We start from the raw sequence: 16324 nt of genomic DNA on the forward strand, positions 1-16324 counted from the left end.
CTTACAAAATTCATTTCAGTAGATACTTCAAGATCTATGAGAAAATCATATTTTTCTCATCTAAACTCTCCTCTGCTTTCCAAGAATATTACATTAAACCTCACTTCTGTCTTTGAACAGGCTGCATTTATTTTACCACCTTTTTGAGATATATAAACATACTTAACATGAACCTAATGCCCATCTATTTTACAGTGTTAAGAGTTGGCTGCAAGACCATGTTAAGTCAACGGAATTGCATCAGCACTGAGTGGATATGGGCCTTTTGGCCTCCATGTATTTTTCAGTAAATGAGAGCTTACCCACAGCTTTCTGCTTTTGGCAAGGTAGGTACATGGCGAACATTCAGGAAATCAAGAAATAGTTTAGGGAGCTCTTCATTTTCTAAAATGACTGTCTGTAAGAAAAAAAAAAGGCACAATAGAAACCCAAGATTTTTTAGTACTTTAGGTATTGCATACTTTTAGCCAAGCAACTGAAACATTTCCCACTTGCAACATTTTTCAGTGCTTCTCCATTTTTTTACACCTATTTTGGAGTGCTTCATTTCAATAGGAAAATCACAGTTCTTAATGAATCACATATAAATACATTCAGCTTATGCTACTACATTTTCACCTGCCATCACTGGTGCCAAGCTAGATGCCTCTCAAGAAGAGATGTCTGATTCTGGAACTAAGTTATTGGCACACTCATTTGTGAATAAAATTCTGTTTATTTAAAACATAAAATAAAGCAGCTACAGCTCAGTGCTTTCATGTTCACCTCACAGAAGACTCCTGTCTGGCACATCAGTGGAAAAAGGAAGTCTCCACTTTGTGCAATTTTATTAATGCATGCCTTAGTAAATGCTAACAGGGGAAACTCTTTGCTTGGCTTGACAGATCACCTTACAATGTACTCCTTATATCTGTGCTGAGACTCCTAATGACAAAGCTCTGACCAAAGAGCTGCTGGCTAGACCTGCGACATTCTTCCACAGCAATGACATAAGGGCTGGACTCCATCCTCCTTTGTTCTTCCATTGATGAGACGATTTATGATTTTTAGTAAATTAATTACAAGTACACTTAAAACTACGTAGCAAATAAATGAGATGCTTAGGTGCATGTTCGTCATGAAAGGATGACTTTTAAAGGAAACAATAGATCTCTGACAGTTTCATAGAAGCAGACCAAAAATAATCGATCTTTAATTTTCACGAGACAAACAAAACAGTTCATAAATTCAACCAATGTCTCACCTGAAAGGTTAAGCCCCTATTTATTTACTGTTCATACTGCCATACATTCTGATAACACACGTACTTCACATGCACATGAAAGCCACAAGCTCTTCCCTAAAGAGCTTTCCTTCGTAAAGGCCTGGATCTGGAGTGAACGTATGCATGGAAGAAACTTCACTAGATTTATAAATAAAACGACTTGTACAAGCAAAGCTATCCATGTTCATCCTGTTCATTTTCACACCCTGTGTTAGGAGAAACAAAACCTAGAGAAGAAACAAGACTGGTGATGGGAAGAAACATTACTCTGTTCACATTCAGGAGGTAACTTATTCCTTCATGTGTATTCTTTTACATTACAATATCACTAGGGAGATGCAATGGTATGTAGAGGATAAAAGGATCACAAAAAAAATTGGCCTGGAAGAGACATCTAGAGGTCATCTAGATTTTATAGCAGGTTTTATAGCAAATGGTTTGGTTATTTGTGTAATGAAAACCCAGTTTAAAAATTACATAAGATGTGCACAGACTTAAAGAGAGAAACACATTTTAAAACAAAGATATTTGAGAACTAGTTCTTTTTTATGTCACATTTGCAAATCTGAATTCAGAGTCTACATTTCTTCAACAGCTGAGGCCATCACTAATGAGTTTGAAAAAAAGAACAGGGAAAAATACAGCTTTTGACCTTTTTCTGTTCTAGATTTTAACAGATGTAACAAACAGGGAGGTCTGAAATGTTGGCAAGTGTTAAGCCTTTCAGTTCACCTCTATATGAAGATGCTGCATTAAAAAATGCCACTTCATTTGCATACTGCAAAATCAGCACTCTGCTGCTGCAAAATTTATCCTGTTCTGCATTCAGATTATGCCCAGAAGGAGGGGTGGAGGTGGATGCATATTCAGAGGGTCTGTGAACTGCATAACAATGCGTATGGTTTGCTCAAATAAAACCATCTTACTGATTATATGCAATGAAGAACTGCAAAAAGTTGTATAAAGATGTTTAAGGGCATCCAATGCTTATGTGCAACCTCATACTTATACCTCCTGACAGCTTTCTCCAAAAGTTGAGCTGCCTGCTGAGGCTCCTGAACAGAACAGTGATTGTCAGGGAAGAAGAGGATACATCACCGTATAAAAGGAAAACTCTGGACAGCTCTTACAAACCTATTTGGTTTTACTTCCACTCACTCCAGATTACTATCTCGTTCTATTTCTTTTCATTTTTTTTTCAGGACGTGCATTAAGTCACTCAAGCCCTGCTAACCCTGCCCCGACCCAATGTATTTCACAAGCAGATGTAAGCAAATAGTATCTGTTTTAGTGTGTTAATCCATATGTTTGTTAACTGTCAATAACTCTGCTTTGGTGATCAATAAACTTGAAAATGTAGAATTTGCAGAGAAGAAAAGGCAATTTTGTACTGCACTGTATTTTGGATGCTGCCTCTGTTGATTGGGAATTTTGTCATTTCCAGAATTTTATGAAGGAGGAATGACTGCATTCAACAAAGAAGGCTTTTTCAACTGATGTAAGGTAATGTGACATACATTTTAAGGAATTAAAAAATAAATGAAGGTACAAGTTAATTATACTAATAAGGGGGCAAATAATGTTCTGGCTTCACTTCAAAAAAGGGCCAGCACATAATCCAGCTCTTTAATATACATAGTAGAAACAAAAGGAAAAGAGAAAAAAAACTGGGAATGACAAAAACGAAGCCAGCCACACTTGATTAGGTATGTCTATCTAGCTGCATTTCCTACCTCTGGTGGTAGCCCAGAGTGGATGTCTGGAAAAAAATGTAAGCATTCTCAACTTCCTATTTAAGTTGTTCAAAAAAATACCCTTAAATTGAATTAGATTATTATAATTAGCTTAATTTACCTTGAACAACCCGTAACACAACAGATTTTTGACTTTGAAAACTTGTAAGAAATACATATTTTGCAGACTTGATGATCTTTAAATAATAGTTGAGCAGAAAAGGAACCAGCAAGTAAAGTCTCTAAACCACTATCTATAATTTGTGATGTAACGTGCTCAACCGTAGCCTTTGTTCAAGTGGATAGATGACATTGGCTTGTAAACATGACTACTACCTTGTTTGCTCTGCAGTCAGAAACTTAAAGATACGTATTTTCAAAGAAATAAAACCTCACAATTAACTTGTTAGTAATGTGAATTTCTAATACATCCAAATTGTACCAAGATCATAGCAATGAGTTTCAACTATGGGCCCCAGAGTGCTAAGTAGACTAATATAAGGAACAAACCAGCACGTGTATTTCCTTCCTAAAATAAATAAAAACCCCCAAAACTAAAACACCTAACACAACCTCTGGCAAGTGATTTGGGAAGTGACTCCAGAAATACATTTTTCAACTCATTGATTTCAGCTGAACTAAGAGTATAAGCGCCATATTTTCTCAGAAAATCGTAAAGGGTGTTTATCTGTTACTGTCACACTTTAATGAACTACTCCATGCTTCAGGAAAAAAAAAACCCACAAGGGAAAGCGTGATGTTTACATCAGCAGAAATGTCTTTTTCATCGAAAGGGTGCAATTATTATTATGTAACACAAATCACAAAAATCCCAATTTTTCTACCTTATCAGTTTCATAAAATCATGTTCCCCAAGGATGTCATTGATTAGTTGCACATGTTCTTTTAGTGACATCTGAAATACTTAATTGTCGGTTATCTTTTCTCCTTCAGCAAGTAAAATACAGTCACAAAATTGCAAAGGGACTTGTTCTGCCTTAACCTTAGCTAGATGCCATCATGCAGTGGAAAACAGTGCTAAAATATCACAGGATAATGCTCTCCAACAAGGGAGACATATAAACAGCATAATGATTTCCCACGAGTTTCCTTTTTAGAAAATTGTCACTAAAGCCAGGGTAAATGGTGACATATCTTCACAGAGGACACTACGAAATCGAACACTGGCATTCTAGTTAGGTCCAAACCTACTCATCAGCCAATTATAACAGTAACTGAACATCTTGCTGAAAACCTGAACAAGACCACTTTGCTAACCTTAGGAAAGACCACTTTGCTAACCTTAGGAGATCATGCCACAGGAATGCATCATTTTTACAGATTTTTACTATTCTTCTTTTTGTTGTTTTTAATGAAAAAAGATTGAAAAATTAATTTCTTACAATCATCTATCATACTTTCTCAAGGTTGCTGGAACAGCTGTTGGAGGGGGAGAAATGAGAGTGGGGAGCTGAATTACAAGGTTTTTAAGAGTCCTTACAGACTTTTCCATTGAATCGGGCTTAGTTTGAAATGCTGTACTGTTAGGGTGAAAAAGTTCATGACAGTTTTTCCTCTCTTCACAGGGAAAGATGCTTCACAATACTTAATTCAGTGGTGCAGCTAAAATGGGGGAGAAGAAAATCAATACATTCCAGCTACAGTAAGCAGGCTGGAGTGTCAGACTCCACTGGGACCAAAACCCACATCTTTTACAACACTTTGGAGTCTACATTCTTCTATTAACCTGCTTCTCCTGAACTGCTTTACACAGTCCCATGAAATGATAAAAAGGTTACCAAAAGAACACATTAACTAAAAACCAAGTAGACGAAGGAACCAGACTTCTAAGAGCAAGCTTTCCTTTTTTTAAAGTAATAGCAGATACAATGTTTTATATTACCCATTGTGAAGAACTATGAAGAAACTCACTCCCTTCTGTGAGGATGTTGTTACAGGTTATCAACAAGAATTATTTCTAAATAAGTGTCACTTAAGTTGTTGTAGTAAGGACTCTCCACTTTTCATTTCTACCAGAAACATTCACTGATGGGCAGTTTTGTAAGAACAGGAGGAGGTTATGAAACATGCTTAAAACTCTGTATAAAGATACAAGAAGCACGCACACACACATACAATGACACAAAAGTGATGCTCCATATGAAGTACCAACTCACTAACACTCCCAGGCTGCGTATCAAAGGGCAGTCAACAGTAAGAGTGCCATCTACACAGTGGTGCTTGAAAGGAAATAACATACTGACTGTAAGTATTATATGCCAAAATACTTCCACAAAGATCCATAAGTTACTATCCGAAAGTTAATGTAAAGTCACAAAAGTAATAATGAAAAAAAAAAAGCGCAGAGGGGAATTGTACCTCTGAACCTCAAGACTGGAGAATAGTAAAAAAATTCCTGCACCAACTTTCAGATCAATTTGTTATACTTCCAGAGAGCTTAAAACTGACCAGATATCTCCTGAGTGACAAATCCATCTATCACAGCGTTCTCAAGCTACACAGAGGATAAATGAACTAGATGGAAGGGAAGCCCAATAGGTTAAATGACTGGTGGATCATCACTGAAAATATGTATGCAGAAATTCATGGCAGCATCTACAGCTATTACATTTTTTACTTAAGCCTTACCTAACCTAACTTTAAAGCACTTTACTCACTTTGATTAAGAATACTACTAAGTAAATTTTAAGGCAGTGAGTACTTTAGTTAGAAAGCTAGTTAATTACACATTTACAGTCCAAACTAACATTTAACTACTAAGTGCACAGCGGATTGACTTGAGGCTAAGTGTACAAATGTAACCCATTTGATGTGAAAAAGACAATATTGAATTTTTTTCGGAAAACTGGGAACATAATGTAGTGGGAGCAAACAGTGAATCTGTCTGCAGCAAAATAGGAGACTAGCCCTTGAAAGACTAGAAACAAAGTGCAACAGACTACAGTTCCTTTGAAAAATAAAAATGAAAGGAAGCAGTCAATATCATTTGCTGAGACACTGCTCAAAGGACTGGAGGTTAAGACAAAGCCGGATGAGAAATGAAGAAATCAACAGAGCAAAAGGAAAAGAAGCAGAAGGGCAAGACGAGTTAATGATATTTTTAAAAGTTAGTAAACAAGAAAGGCTTTTAAAAATAAGTAACAGGGAAAAGTAGTACAAAGAGTAAGCAGATCCATTAATGACAAAGAAAAACACCAAAATAAATGTTGATTTCAAAATGGCTGAATTGAAGTATTTTTTAAAAGTCAATGGACCACTAAGACAATGGACAATTAACAAGTAATTAAGACCATGTCAATAATGCTGCTGATAACAAACAGGTGCAGGAGTGCCTTAAACAATTATATATATATAAAAAAAATCAGTAGATCCGGAAAATACACATATAGGACGGTAAAGAAATGAGGTAGTTATGCTTGGAAAAGTCTTCTCAAGAGTACAGGGGAAAAAGGTTTGGAAAAAAGCAACCGCATTTACAATCCACAACACAACAACAGGTAAAGCAGAAGAGGTTTAAACTTGCGGTACTGTTTTCTGAAAGCTTAAAGGAACTAAATACAAATATGCTGTAATGAAAAAAACCCCAACATTCAGGTTGAAAACTACGACACCTGCAAAGTTTGGAAACCGATAGGTTTTTTGGTTTCTCGCACAGTCAGATGCTGCTCTCCTATGAGGAGGAGGTGAGATGGGAAAAAGAAGCAAAAACCCACAAGAGTATCTGATCAGGTAATTAAAGACTATCATAAATACATACTCTACTTTAAGGCAAATAAAGCTGGTACTGAAAATGTCAGTTCTAGATTTTCCAAATTTGAAAGTGTCTCTTCAGTCCTAAGACTGTTTCTCTTGTACTGGTTTTGGCTGGGATAGAGTTAATTTTCTTCATAGTAGCTAGTATAGGGCTGTGTTTTGGATTTGTGCTGGAAACAGTGTTGATAACACAGGGATGTTTTCATTATTGCTGAGCAGTGCTTACACAGAGTCAAGGCCTTTTCTGCCTCTCACCGCACCCCACCAGTGAGTAGGCTGGGGGTGCACAAGAAGCTGGGAGGGGACACGGCTGGGACAGCTGACCCCAGCTGACCAAAGAGCTATTCCATACCATATGACATCATGCTCAGCATATAAACTAGGGGAAGAAGAAGGACGGGGGGGACATTCAGAGTGATGGCGCTTGTCTTCCCAAGTAACCGTTAGGCGTGATGGAGCCCTGCTTTCCTGGAGATGGCTGAACACCTGCCTGCCCATGGGAAGGAGTGAATGAATTCCTTCTTTTGCTCTGCTTGCATGCGCAGCTTTTGCTTTCCCTATTAAACTGTCCTTATCTCAACCCACGAGTTTTCTCACTTTTACTCTTCTGATTCTCTCCCCCATCCCACCGGGGGGGAGTGAGTGAGCAGCTGTGTGGGGCTTAGTTGCCGGCTGGGGTTAAACCACAACACCTCTAAATATCGGGGTTTAGTGCATGTTCCTGTCTTCTTAGTATGTGATAATCCTTTCTTAGAATCATAGAATTGTTTAGGTTGGAAAAGACCTTTAAGATAATTGAGTCCAATCATTAACCTAACTCTACCAAGACCACCACTATACCATGTCCATAAGCACCTCATCCAAACGTCTTTTAAATACCTCCAGGGATGGTGACTCAACCACTTCCCTGGGCAGCCTGTTCAGTGCTTGACAACCCTTTCAGTAAAGACATTTTTCCTAATATCCAGTCTAAACCTCCCCTGGCACAACTTGAGGCCATTTCCTCTTGTCCTATCGCTTGCTACTTGGGAAAAGAGACCCACACCCACCTCTCTACAACCTCCTTTCAGGTAATTGTAGAGAGCAATAAGGTCTCCCCTCAGCCTCCTTTTCTCCAGGCTAAGCAGCCCCAGTTCCCTCAGCCGCTGCTCATCAGCCTTGTGCTCTAGACCCTTCACCAGCTTCGTTGCCCTTCTCTGGACACGCTCCAGCACCTCAATGTCTCTCTTGTAGTGAGGGGTCCAAAACTGAACACAGTATTCGAGGTGCGGCCTCACCAGTGCTGAGTACAGGGGGATGATGCCTTTGCTGGTTCTGCTGGTCACACTATTTCTCATACAAGCCAGGATGCCATTGGCCTTCTTGGCCACCTGAGCACACTGCTGGCTCATGTTCAGCCAGCTGTCGACCAGCACCCCCAGGGCCTTTTCCACCAGGCAGCTTTCCAGCCACTCTTCCCCAAGCCTGTAGCGTTGCATGGGGTTGTTGTGGCCCAAGTGCAGGACCTGGCACTTAGCCTTGTTGAACCTCACACAGTTGGCCCCAGCCCATTGATCCAGCCTGTCCAGGTCCCTCTGCAGAGCCTTCCTCCCTCAAGCAGATCAACACTCCCACCAACTTGGTGTCATGCAAACTTACTGAGGGTGCACTCAATTCCCTCGTCCAGATCATTGACAAAGGCATTAAACAGAACTGGCCCCAATACTGAGCCCTGGGGAACACCACTTGTGACCGGCCACCAACTGGATTTAACTCCATTCACCACAACTCTTTGGGCCCGGTCATCCAGCCAGTTTTTTACCCAGTGAAGTGTGTGCCCGTCCAAGCCATAAGCAGCCATCATCAAGCCATCAGCATTCCTCACTGCCAGATTTAAACTCTGAACTCTCAGCATATTCTTTTAGTTTTCCTTTTTTTTTTTTGATCCTCATCAAAGGATGTCTCTAATTGATGTCATAAAATACACAGAAGAGTATTTGCTTGTTGTAGTAACAAGTCAGCAGTATCACACAGTATTCCTCCAAAGGGCCTAAGGGAACTCACTGATGAATTTTCTGAATTAACATTGGTGTATGCCATATTGTTTATGGCTGCTTTAGAACTGGAGGACTAAAAAAATGACAAACATAATTTAAAAAAAAAAAAAAAAAAAAAAAAGAGTACCATGTGAGAACTATGGATTTATAAACTAGTATGCCTGTACCAGGGAAGTTAGTTACAACTACAATAAGGAGTATAATTAGTGGGCACATGGATAAATACATCTGGATGGAAAAGAATCACAGGGCTGCTGTTAAGGGAGACCCTGTTTCAAAACTTACTGCAACCCCTGAAAGGATCAACAAGCACAGATAAATGTGGTCCTGTTGATAGAGCGTACTTGAATTTCCAAAAGCAAAGACCCCCACCAAAGGCTTTAAGGCAAACCCAGAAGCCACCATCCTTGCAAAGATTAATAACTCGTTACAAGTCCTGAAAGAAAGGTTAGGAGAACACAGCCCACAGTGACATGTATTGGAAAAAAATAAACAATGATGGGCTTTAGACTGACCATTAGTGATCACAGGAGTGAGATGTTGGGGGCTACAATATATACCTCAAAAGATAAGCTTGCTATCCAGCAGCAATTAAAAAAAGCAAATCAAAAGTTTATTCAAAACTATTAGAAAAGAAATCAAGAAATTATTATTATATATTATTATAATAAAAAAGGAGGGGCTTTAGACAGAAGGATGGACTTCATGGAACAGGCAGTTGAACCACAGGCCACAGGACATTGCAGATGCTGAAAATTTATATGTGTCTAAGGAGAGACTGAATAGATTGATGGGAAAGGAATTCATTGAAATGAAAATGCGTGGAAATGGAGAGTGTATTAAGGAGGAATTATCAAATCTCGCTCATGTACCTGCTTTTGAGCACTATCAGAGGCAGGCTGTTCTCCCAGAGGAACCTCTGGTCTAATCTTCTCCAACTACTATTTTATGTTATGCCAGCAGAGTTACAGGGTTAATGGTACTAGTCTGCAGTGGCAGATGGCTCTCCCAGAGAAGGAAGATGGAGCATGGCTGGGAGATTGCCAACTCACTCTCCCCTCCCTCCATTTCACTCATCCTGAATGGCACAAAATTCAGGTGGTTGGAAGAGGCTGCTCCCACCTGCCAGTCCTCACCAGCAAAACCCCATGGTGAAAGTTAATTTGTTGGCTTTTGTGCACCCACAACCCCTCTACCTCCTTCCTCTCCCAGCATTAGCAAGGGTGGAGATTTGCTGAGGGGACATGGGAGCTCAGTTCTGCTTTGTGGAAAGACTGCTGGGGACAGAGGACTGAGCTGGAGGCTGACCCAGTGGGCAGCCACCATCCCCATTTGCAGGCAGGGAAAAAGGGGTGATGCAGGGATGATAATCCAACACTTCTTACTTGCTGTCAGCTCGGAGAAGTTTAATTTTAGAAATATGCACGTTACCTAAAGATTTGCAAAGCCAGATAGTATTAGGACAAAACAAAGATAAACAGAACCCAAGAAAACTTAAGACAACACTTGGAACCAAATATTGCTTGCCTTGTTTTACCTGTATTGAATACAAATTATCTGAGAGAAAATACATTTCTGAATGCAAAATAAAAGTGAAATGACTGTTATTTCAATTCACTAGAAGTTTTATGTCGACAGGCTGTGAGATATATTAAAGTAATTCACACCTCATTAAAAACACTGTTTGACAGAGAATACAGTTTTAGCTGCAGAACGGCTGCAGTGTTTGCATTTTCATGTTTACTTTCTAGACATACTAAAATGTATAAAAAATATTTTTTCTCCTGTTATTATGTTTCATTTCAAAGAGGAGTTTGAAAAAAATTGCCACCTATTTCTGCACAGAATGTTTACTATTTTTTCCTATGCTGCCATATTTTGTCTACTATATTTACTATGCTTGTAAATAGTCCTTTATAACAAGGAAAGCTATGAGCAAGCCTGAAGAAAAGGCAGCGATTAAAGAACTAAGCTGTCTCCATTCTTTAGAGTCAAATGCAACAGAATGATACCTCAGCAGTCAGAGAAACAGAGGAGTAGCTCTGCAGCATGACTGACTTCCTCTTGATCCCAAAAAAACACCACTCTCTGGATACTGTCACAGACTATTCTGTTAAGACACAGATGTTGGATTGCATGTTGGAATTTTTGGTCGGATAATGTGGTTTTGGTCAAATAACACAGCTTCGAAAGAACTGAAAAAGCCCAGAAAAATACTGAAACATTTAAGAATACCCTTGAAATAGCATTTCCACTTTTTTTGCTTCATAAGAAACGTCCCACAGCTCTAACTCATTTTGCTGGGAACAAGGAAAGAGTCAAGTGGTTGATGAAGACTGAGGAAGTTAGCTATGAAAATAAGTCTCGCTCTCCACAAGAATGACAATTTCATGAAAACGTCATATCAAAAATCTAGAAATCATCCGAGGATGATTTCCTCATCTGCATTGTTTCCACAAGGTACTGTAACAAAAATGCTATTCAACTGCACAATAACTTCTTATTTTGTCTCTCTGATATTTTCTTGTCAGAGGTTTTGGGTCAGAGTAAACTCTTGAGAAATGATTTGACATTCCCTTTGAAACTAATTAGACTAAGCAGCAGGTACCCACTCCAAAGTCCAAACAAGAGAATGTAGAAAGCACAGGGAATTCACTGCACCTGGGGTTAATGAACTCATTGTGTCATTTTTGCAGAGGTAAAAAAGGGGTAATGTAGCTGACCAAATATATTTAGATTTATATGATGGGGGTTCTGGGGGCTTTGTTTTTTAGTTTTGAGTGTTGGTAGCCCTTTCAGCACAAAATGTGGTGTTGAATAAAGACTCAAGGCTATTTTGCAATGTTGGAAGAGTAACTGCAAGGAAATCAGTAAGCTTAATTTTAAAAACTCTGAAGCCTACAATAGATTTTAATCAGCTTAACAAGAAAATATGTGTTACATTTGCAAGATATTTACTTACCTTTAGCAGCAAAAGCAATGTAAAAATCTGGGGTTTTTTTCTGAATTATTACCATACTAACAATTTACTCTGATATCCTAATTCTGTAGTTAATGAGGTGGTTGCTTACACAAGGGCAAAGAAGCACAAAGTAAGTTTTGACCACTAACAAACTCAGAAATGAGAGAGACGGTGGGCTGACGAAAACCAGAGTCAGTCCTAACAGTATAAATAGACACCACAGAAATAGAACAATAATATAAATATATTTGTTTTAATTTGTGAAAGCAACTGGTTTTATTGTAGAACCACTGTAACGGAGAAAACCCTGTTTAAAAACATGCACTTTTCCAGGTCCCATTAAATTAACTTCTGTTTGTAATAATTCTTATGTTTAAAACATTTCCCTAGCCCCACAGGAGAGCAAGACCCAATCAACTTAGAACAATGTGGTAAATGCTGTGCTGACAGCATTAGCCATTGATTCAAAAGCATCTGTTTTCTGAAAAACTCACCAAGGTTTGTTCTCTTTGAAAAACGTTCATAAGAAATTTCTACTCTGGATTGAAACCAACAGGTTAAAGTAAAAGATTCAGATAATCTCTTCTTGCCTGCTTAAGCTACAGAAGCAGCATAACAAATGGTCGAGATGTAGTGACATCTAACCATATGGATATTAAAAAAGCTTAGACAGCATTTCATAAATTACACAAGCAAGTTCGAATCAATGTCAGAGAACACAAGTTTGAACAGATGAAGTAGTACATTTTTTAACAGACGCTAATATGCATGTTTAAATTAAATTCTTGATAAATAACTAGCTACTGACTGTGCTGTAAGAGTATTTTGTCAGGGGTCATAATTCATGGATTGTTTTCATTAAAAAAGAAGACAGTATAAATGACATGGATGATAGCAGGGCAGTCATAACTGAGTAAATTATTTTATTTTCCCAAACAACATCAGAGCAGGAAGATGCTCAAGACTGTAAAAAATCAACACACTAAGCACTTCCAGAAGGAAGAGTCAGTGCAGAACAGTCAGGTGGGCAAGGAAGACTTTAGTATGTGACAATCATGTTGCCAAAATATTTAACTGGCCCAGTTTTGTCACCAAGAGGCTAAGTTTGTTCACCCTCATACTACCACACTTACGGATCTTGACAGATGGGTTATTTCTGTGTTAAAACAGATTGATTGAGGACTGCACCCTGCTTCTCAGTACCACCCACCATACTACTCTTCCAGAAACAAGACTTTAAATTATCTAACATGTTTTGTCTTAGAACAACCATTCCTATGCTCTATTTACTATCTATATTTCATTAAAATCTGTCAAACAACTAAAGATCTTGTTCGTGCCAAAATTCTTCATTAAATACCCTTTCAAATAAACTTTCAGAGAAAGCTCTTTTTGTTGTTCCCCCCCCCTCCATTACAGGAGCGATCCAACAGCAAATTATTAAATTCTTTACTCATCAGTGAAATGAACTGTTTGCAGAATCAAGCCCAGCATATTGCAGTATGATTTTGTCTTGCTAAGGAGTCGACAGTTTTTACACAAGTAGGAAAAAACACGTATAAATAAAAAATACAGCAGCTAAGAAGTGTGGTGTAGAGTCTGTGATGCTAAATTCTGGATGTTCTTTACAATCTTAGGTACTTGCTTGCTCACAGATTCAATCTGCAGTGGGAATTAATGTTACCAGAAGTGCTAGAACTAGACAAAGTAACTCTCTTCCTCTGCAAGCATACGAGCCCTGCTTTTGTTTGCATAGAGCTGCTAATAAGAAGTTGCAAGGTTTTCCCTGTTTTTTCTTGAAAAAAACCCCAACCCCAAAACAATCCCCAAAAGCCCCTGTCCTTCCTTTTTCACTCCCACCACCCTGGCAAAAAACCTCACCTCTCTTTCAGAGAAATGAGCATGCCTTGTTACATGCTGCTCTGTAACTATAGGAGCAAATCAATAGCAGCTGAATGCCATCTGCTTCGGGCAGCAGAACAGCACCAAAAGTGTGAGCAATGCATCTTCCCTTATTGAAAGGTTATTTTATGCAAGTAAACAATTCATCGTCTTCTTGCACGCTTGATGCTCATTTACCACTTCTGATCAATAAAATATGCAAAACAACAAAAAAATTGAATCCTAAGAGTAGTTCTGATGCCAGTGTGATAGTTAATCAATATCAGGTCTCTGTTCAGTAAGGCAGGCAGTAGGGTAACTCCTTTATTGTATGAACCCAGGAAAAAGTGTGGAAATGTGTCTTGTTGCCTCTAAAATGCATTAAGAGAGTGAGAAACACAACTTTTATCTGGCAAATTAAAAAAAGGAGAATTAAACAGGAAGCACTATTTTAATTATATTTTTTCCCCCTCACTAGGCAAAGGGTACTTATGTCAGCTTGCCTGGTCATTTGTCACAAAGAATCTGCTGTTATGCTGTTGATAGAGCTACACTATCATTAACACAGATATTTGGTTAAATCATAGTCATTACAAGCCATACTTTGGACAGCAACCCACTCTGTTGCCTTCTAAAGCTGGTCTACCTTATTAAGTCTTGGTTTTCAATGTATTTATGTTTCAGGTGAACTCAGTTTTTCTGTTAAAAACAAACTGCTATGGGAATTTCTTTTGCACAGTGTTTCTTTTAGTCAGACCACAAACTGCCTTATTACATTAAGCCTCCTGACAATTGATTCAAGTAGAATACTTCTCTCCCAACAAAGAAAACGACATCATTTTTACAGATATCGCAGAACAAAACCTTCAATTTAAACAGTTTCCTAAAATAACACAAAGTACTTGAAATAACAGTTGCTACTCACAAAGGCTCTCTACTCTAGTGAGCCATATATCCTACTATTAAAAAAAAAAAAATTAACTACTCCCTCATTTGAACAGCAATTTTGCAGATTATATCACGAAGACAAAGCCACAAATTTAGTTGCACACTGTATGTCCTCATCTGCACTTAATACTTCATTTTCTTCACTGTTCTTTCCTACTTCTACCTAGCAACACAATTATCCAGCTATGTGGCCTTTACTTACTTTTGGTTATTTGAACTGAAAAAAAAGCTTGGTACACTTTTGTAAAAGAATACCTTATGCAGGGCTTCCATTTAAGAGAACTACCAAGTACAAGACTTAAAAAACCAACCAACCAAACTTACTTTCTCTATATTTGCAATGCAAAGACGCTTCCCAATGTATTGGTCATGGACTTCCAGAAAAGATTTATTAAAGTGAAACCAAGGAATACTGAATAAAAAATAATTTCATGATCAGATTAGAACCAAACACTAACTTGCAGTCAAGCAGCAGCACTTACACACAGGAGAGAGAGACAATTTCTTGTTCATTGTTAATTTCTCATAATTCTTACAAAAACAAGACAACTGGAAGAACATATCTATAAATCAACTTGTACAGAATTTTTAAGGTAATTACTGGTAATTAATAAAGCACACATTTGCACATATGAAAAAATTCCTTCTGACCAACCAATGAAACTTACTAAATGTAAGATAGGTTTGGGTCTTGGGTTTATTTAAATCTGTGAATTAGAGGCAGATTTGCAAGCAACAGTTCAAAATTTTTCTTTTATAACCTTGTAAGACCCCAAACATTTGTAGTTATCACAGGCAGTTGCCCCTTCTACATAATGAAGCTTGGATCAAGCTCCTTCTGCATGCCTTCTTCAAAAATGTTTATGAGTTTATATGAACTCCAATATACAGTTTGATCACATTTATAGAAGCCAAAATCATTTTGATCAAATTAATAATACAGAACATAGTAGTGAAAGTGCAGTAGCTTTGAGTCAATGACCCAACTAGCAGCAAGGGTATAATTTAAAGTCAGAAATTTCCAGTGCATGCACTGTTAGCCACAGTGAACCTGTTACTGCTCTAAAGGGAATTGTTTGCCTCTTATTAGATTTTCTACAGCACAGCCATAAGTGATAAATGTACTGCTGTACTCACTGTCAAGTTAATCAATGCTGCCAAAGTTTTGTTGACCTAACAGTAATCCATAAACTGAGCGGCATTTTCTCTATCCCTATGACATCTCAGTCCTCAGTGGGGATACAAATCTTGCAACAGCTTCTTAAAAAATATGAAAAAACAAAGCAAAGCAAAGTGGGGGAAAAAAAGATATTTTCAAAATTCTGTCTTTAAATTAGCAGACTGTGAGAATTCCCTGCCTCTCTGACAAATTGCTTAAAAATGAAGGCCACACAATGGATTCAGTTTGATGGTTAAAATACTAGCAAATGGATAACTTCACAGAGGATAAAGCCTTGCCTACTAAAAAGACGGTAAAAACCAGCTTCAGGAGTCTTCCAAGGAAACAGTTGTGAACACGACTTGAGTCTTGCGACTATAGAGTAGTGCACTGGTTCAAACAGAGCACAGTGCAGCAATTCTGAAGACAGTAATGTGAAAACAATAACAAAAAATCACCACCAATAAAACATGTCTATTGCTGCGTCTGGCTGTGATTCACAGTCCATGAGAGGCATCACCACTGAAAAGAAGAAAAAGTCAGGAAACAATCCCGGGTAGAACGAGC

The 16324-nt window shown here is 38.2% G+C and overlaps 1 protein-coding gene across 3 annotated transcripts in view; it reads right to left on the reverse strand.

Annotated features, from left to right (window-relative positions):
• Nucleotides 1-16324, reverse strand: part of SNX24 (sorting nexin 24) — a 94898-nt gene that overhangs the window by 7584 nt on the left and 70990 nt on the right. For all 3 annotated transcript variants that reach the window (XM_075527327.1, XM_075527328.1, XM_075527329.1), the window contains exon 4: nucleotides 303-397. In XM_075527327.1, coding sequence (XP_075383442.1) covers nucleotides 303-397 — 95 coding nt within the window. The remainder of the gene's footprint in view (nucleotides 1-302; nucleotides 398-16324) is intronic.

This window comes from Mycteria americana, chromosome Z (genome assembly GCF_035582795.1).
Source record: "Mycteria americana isolate JAX WOST 10 ecotype Jacksonville Zoo and Gardens chromosome Z, USCA_MyAme_1.0, whole genome shotgun sequence".
In the NCBI taxonomy this organism is placed as follows: domain Eukaryota; kingdom Metazoa; phylum Chordata; class Aves; order Ciconiiformes; family Ciconiidae; genus Mycteria; species Mycteria americana.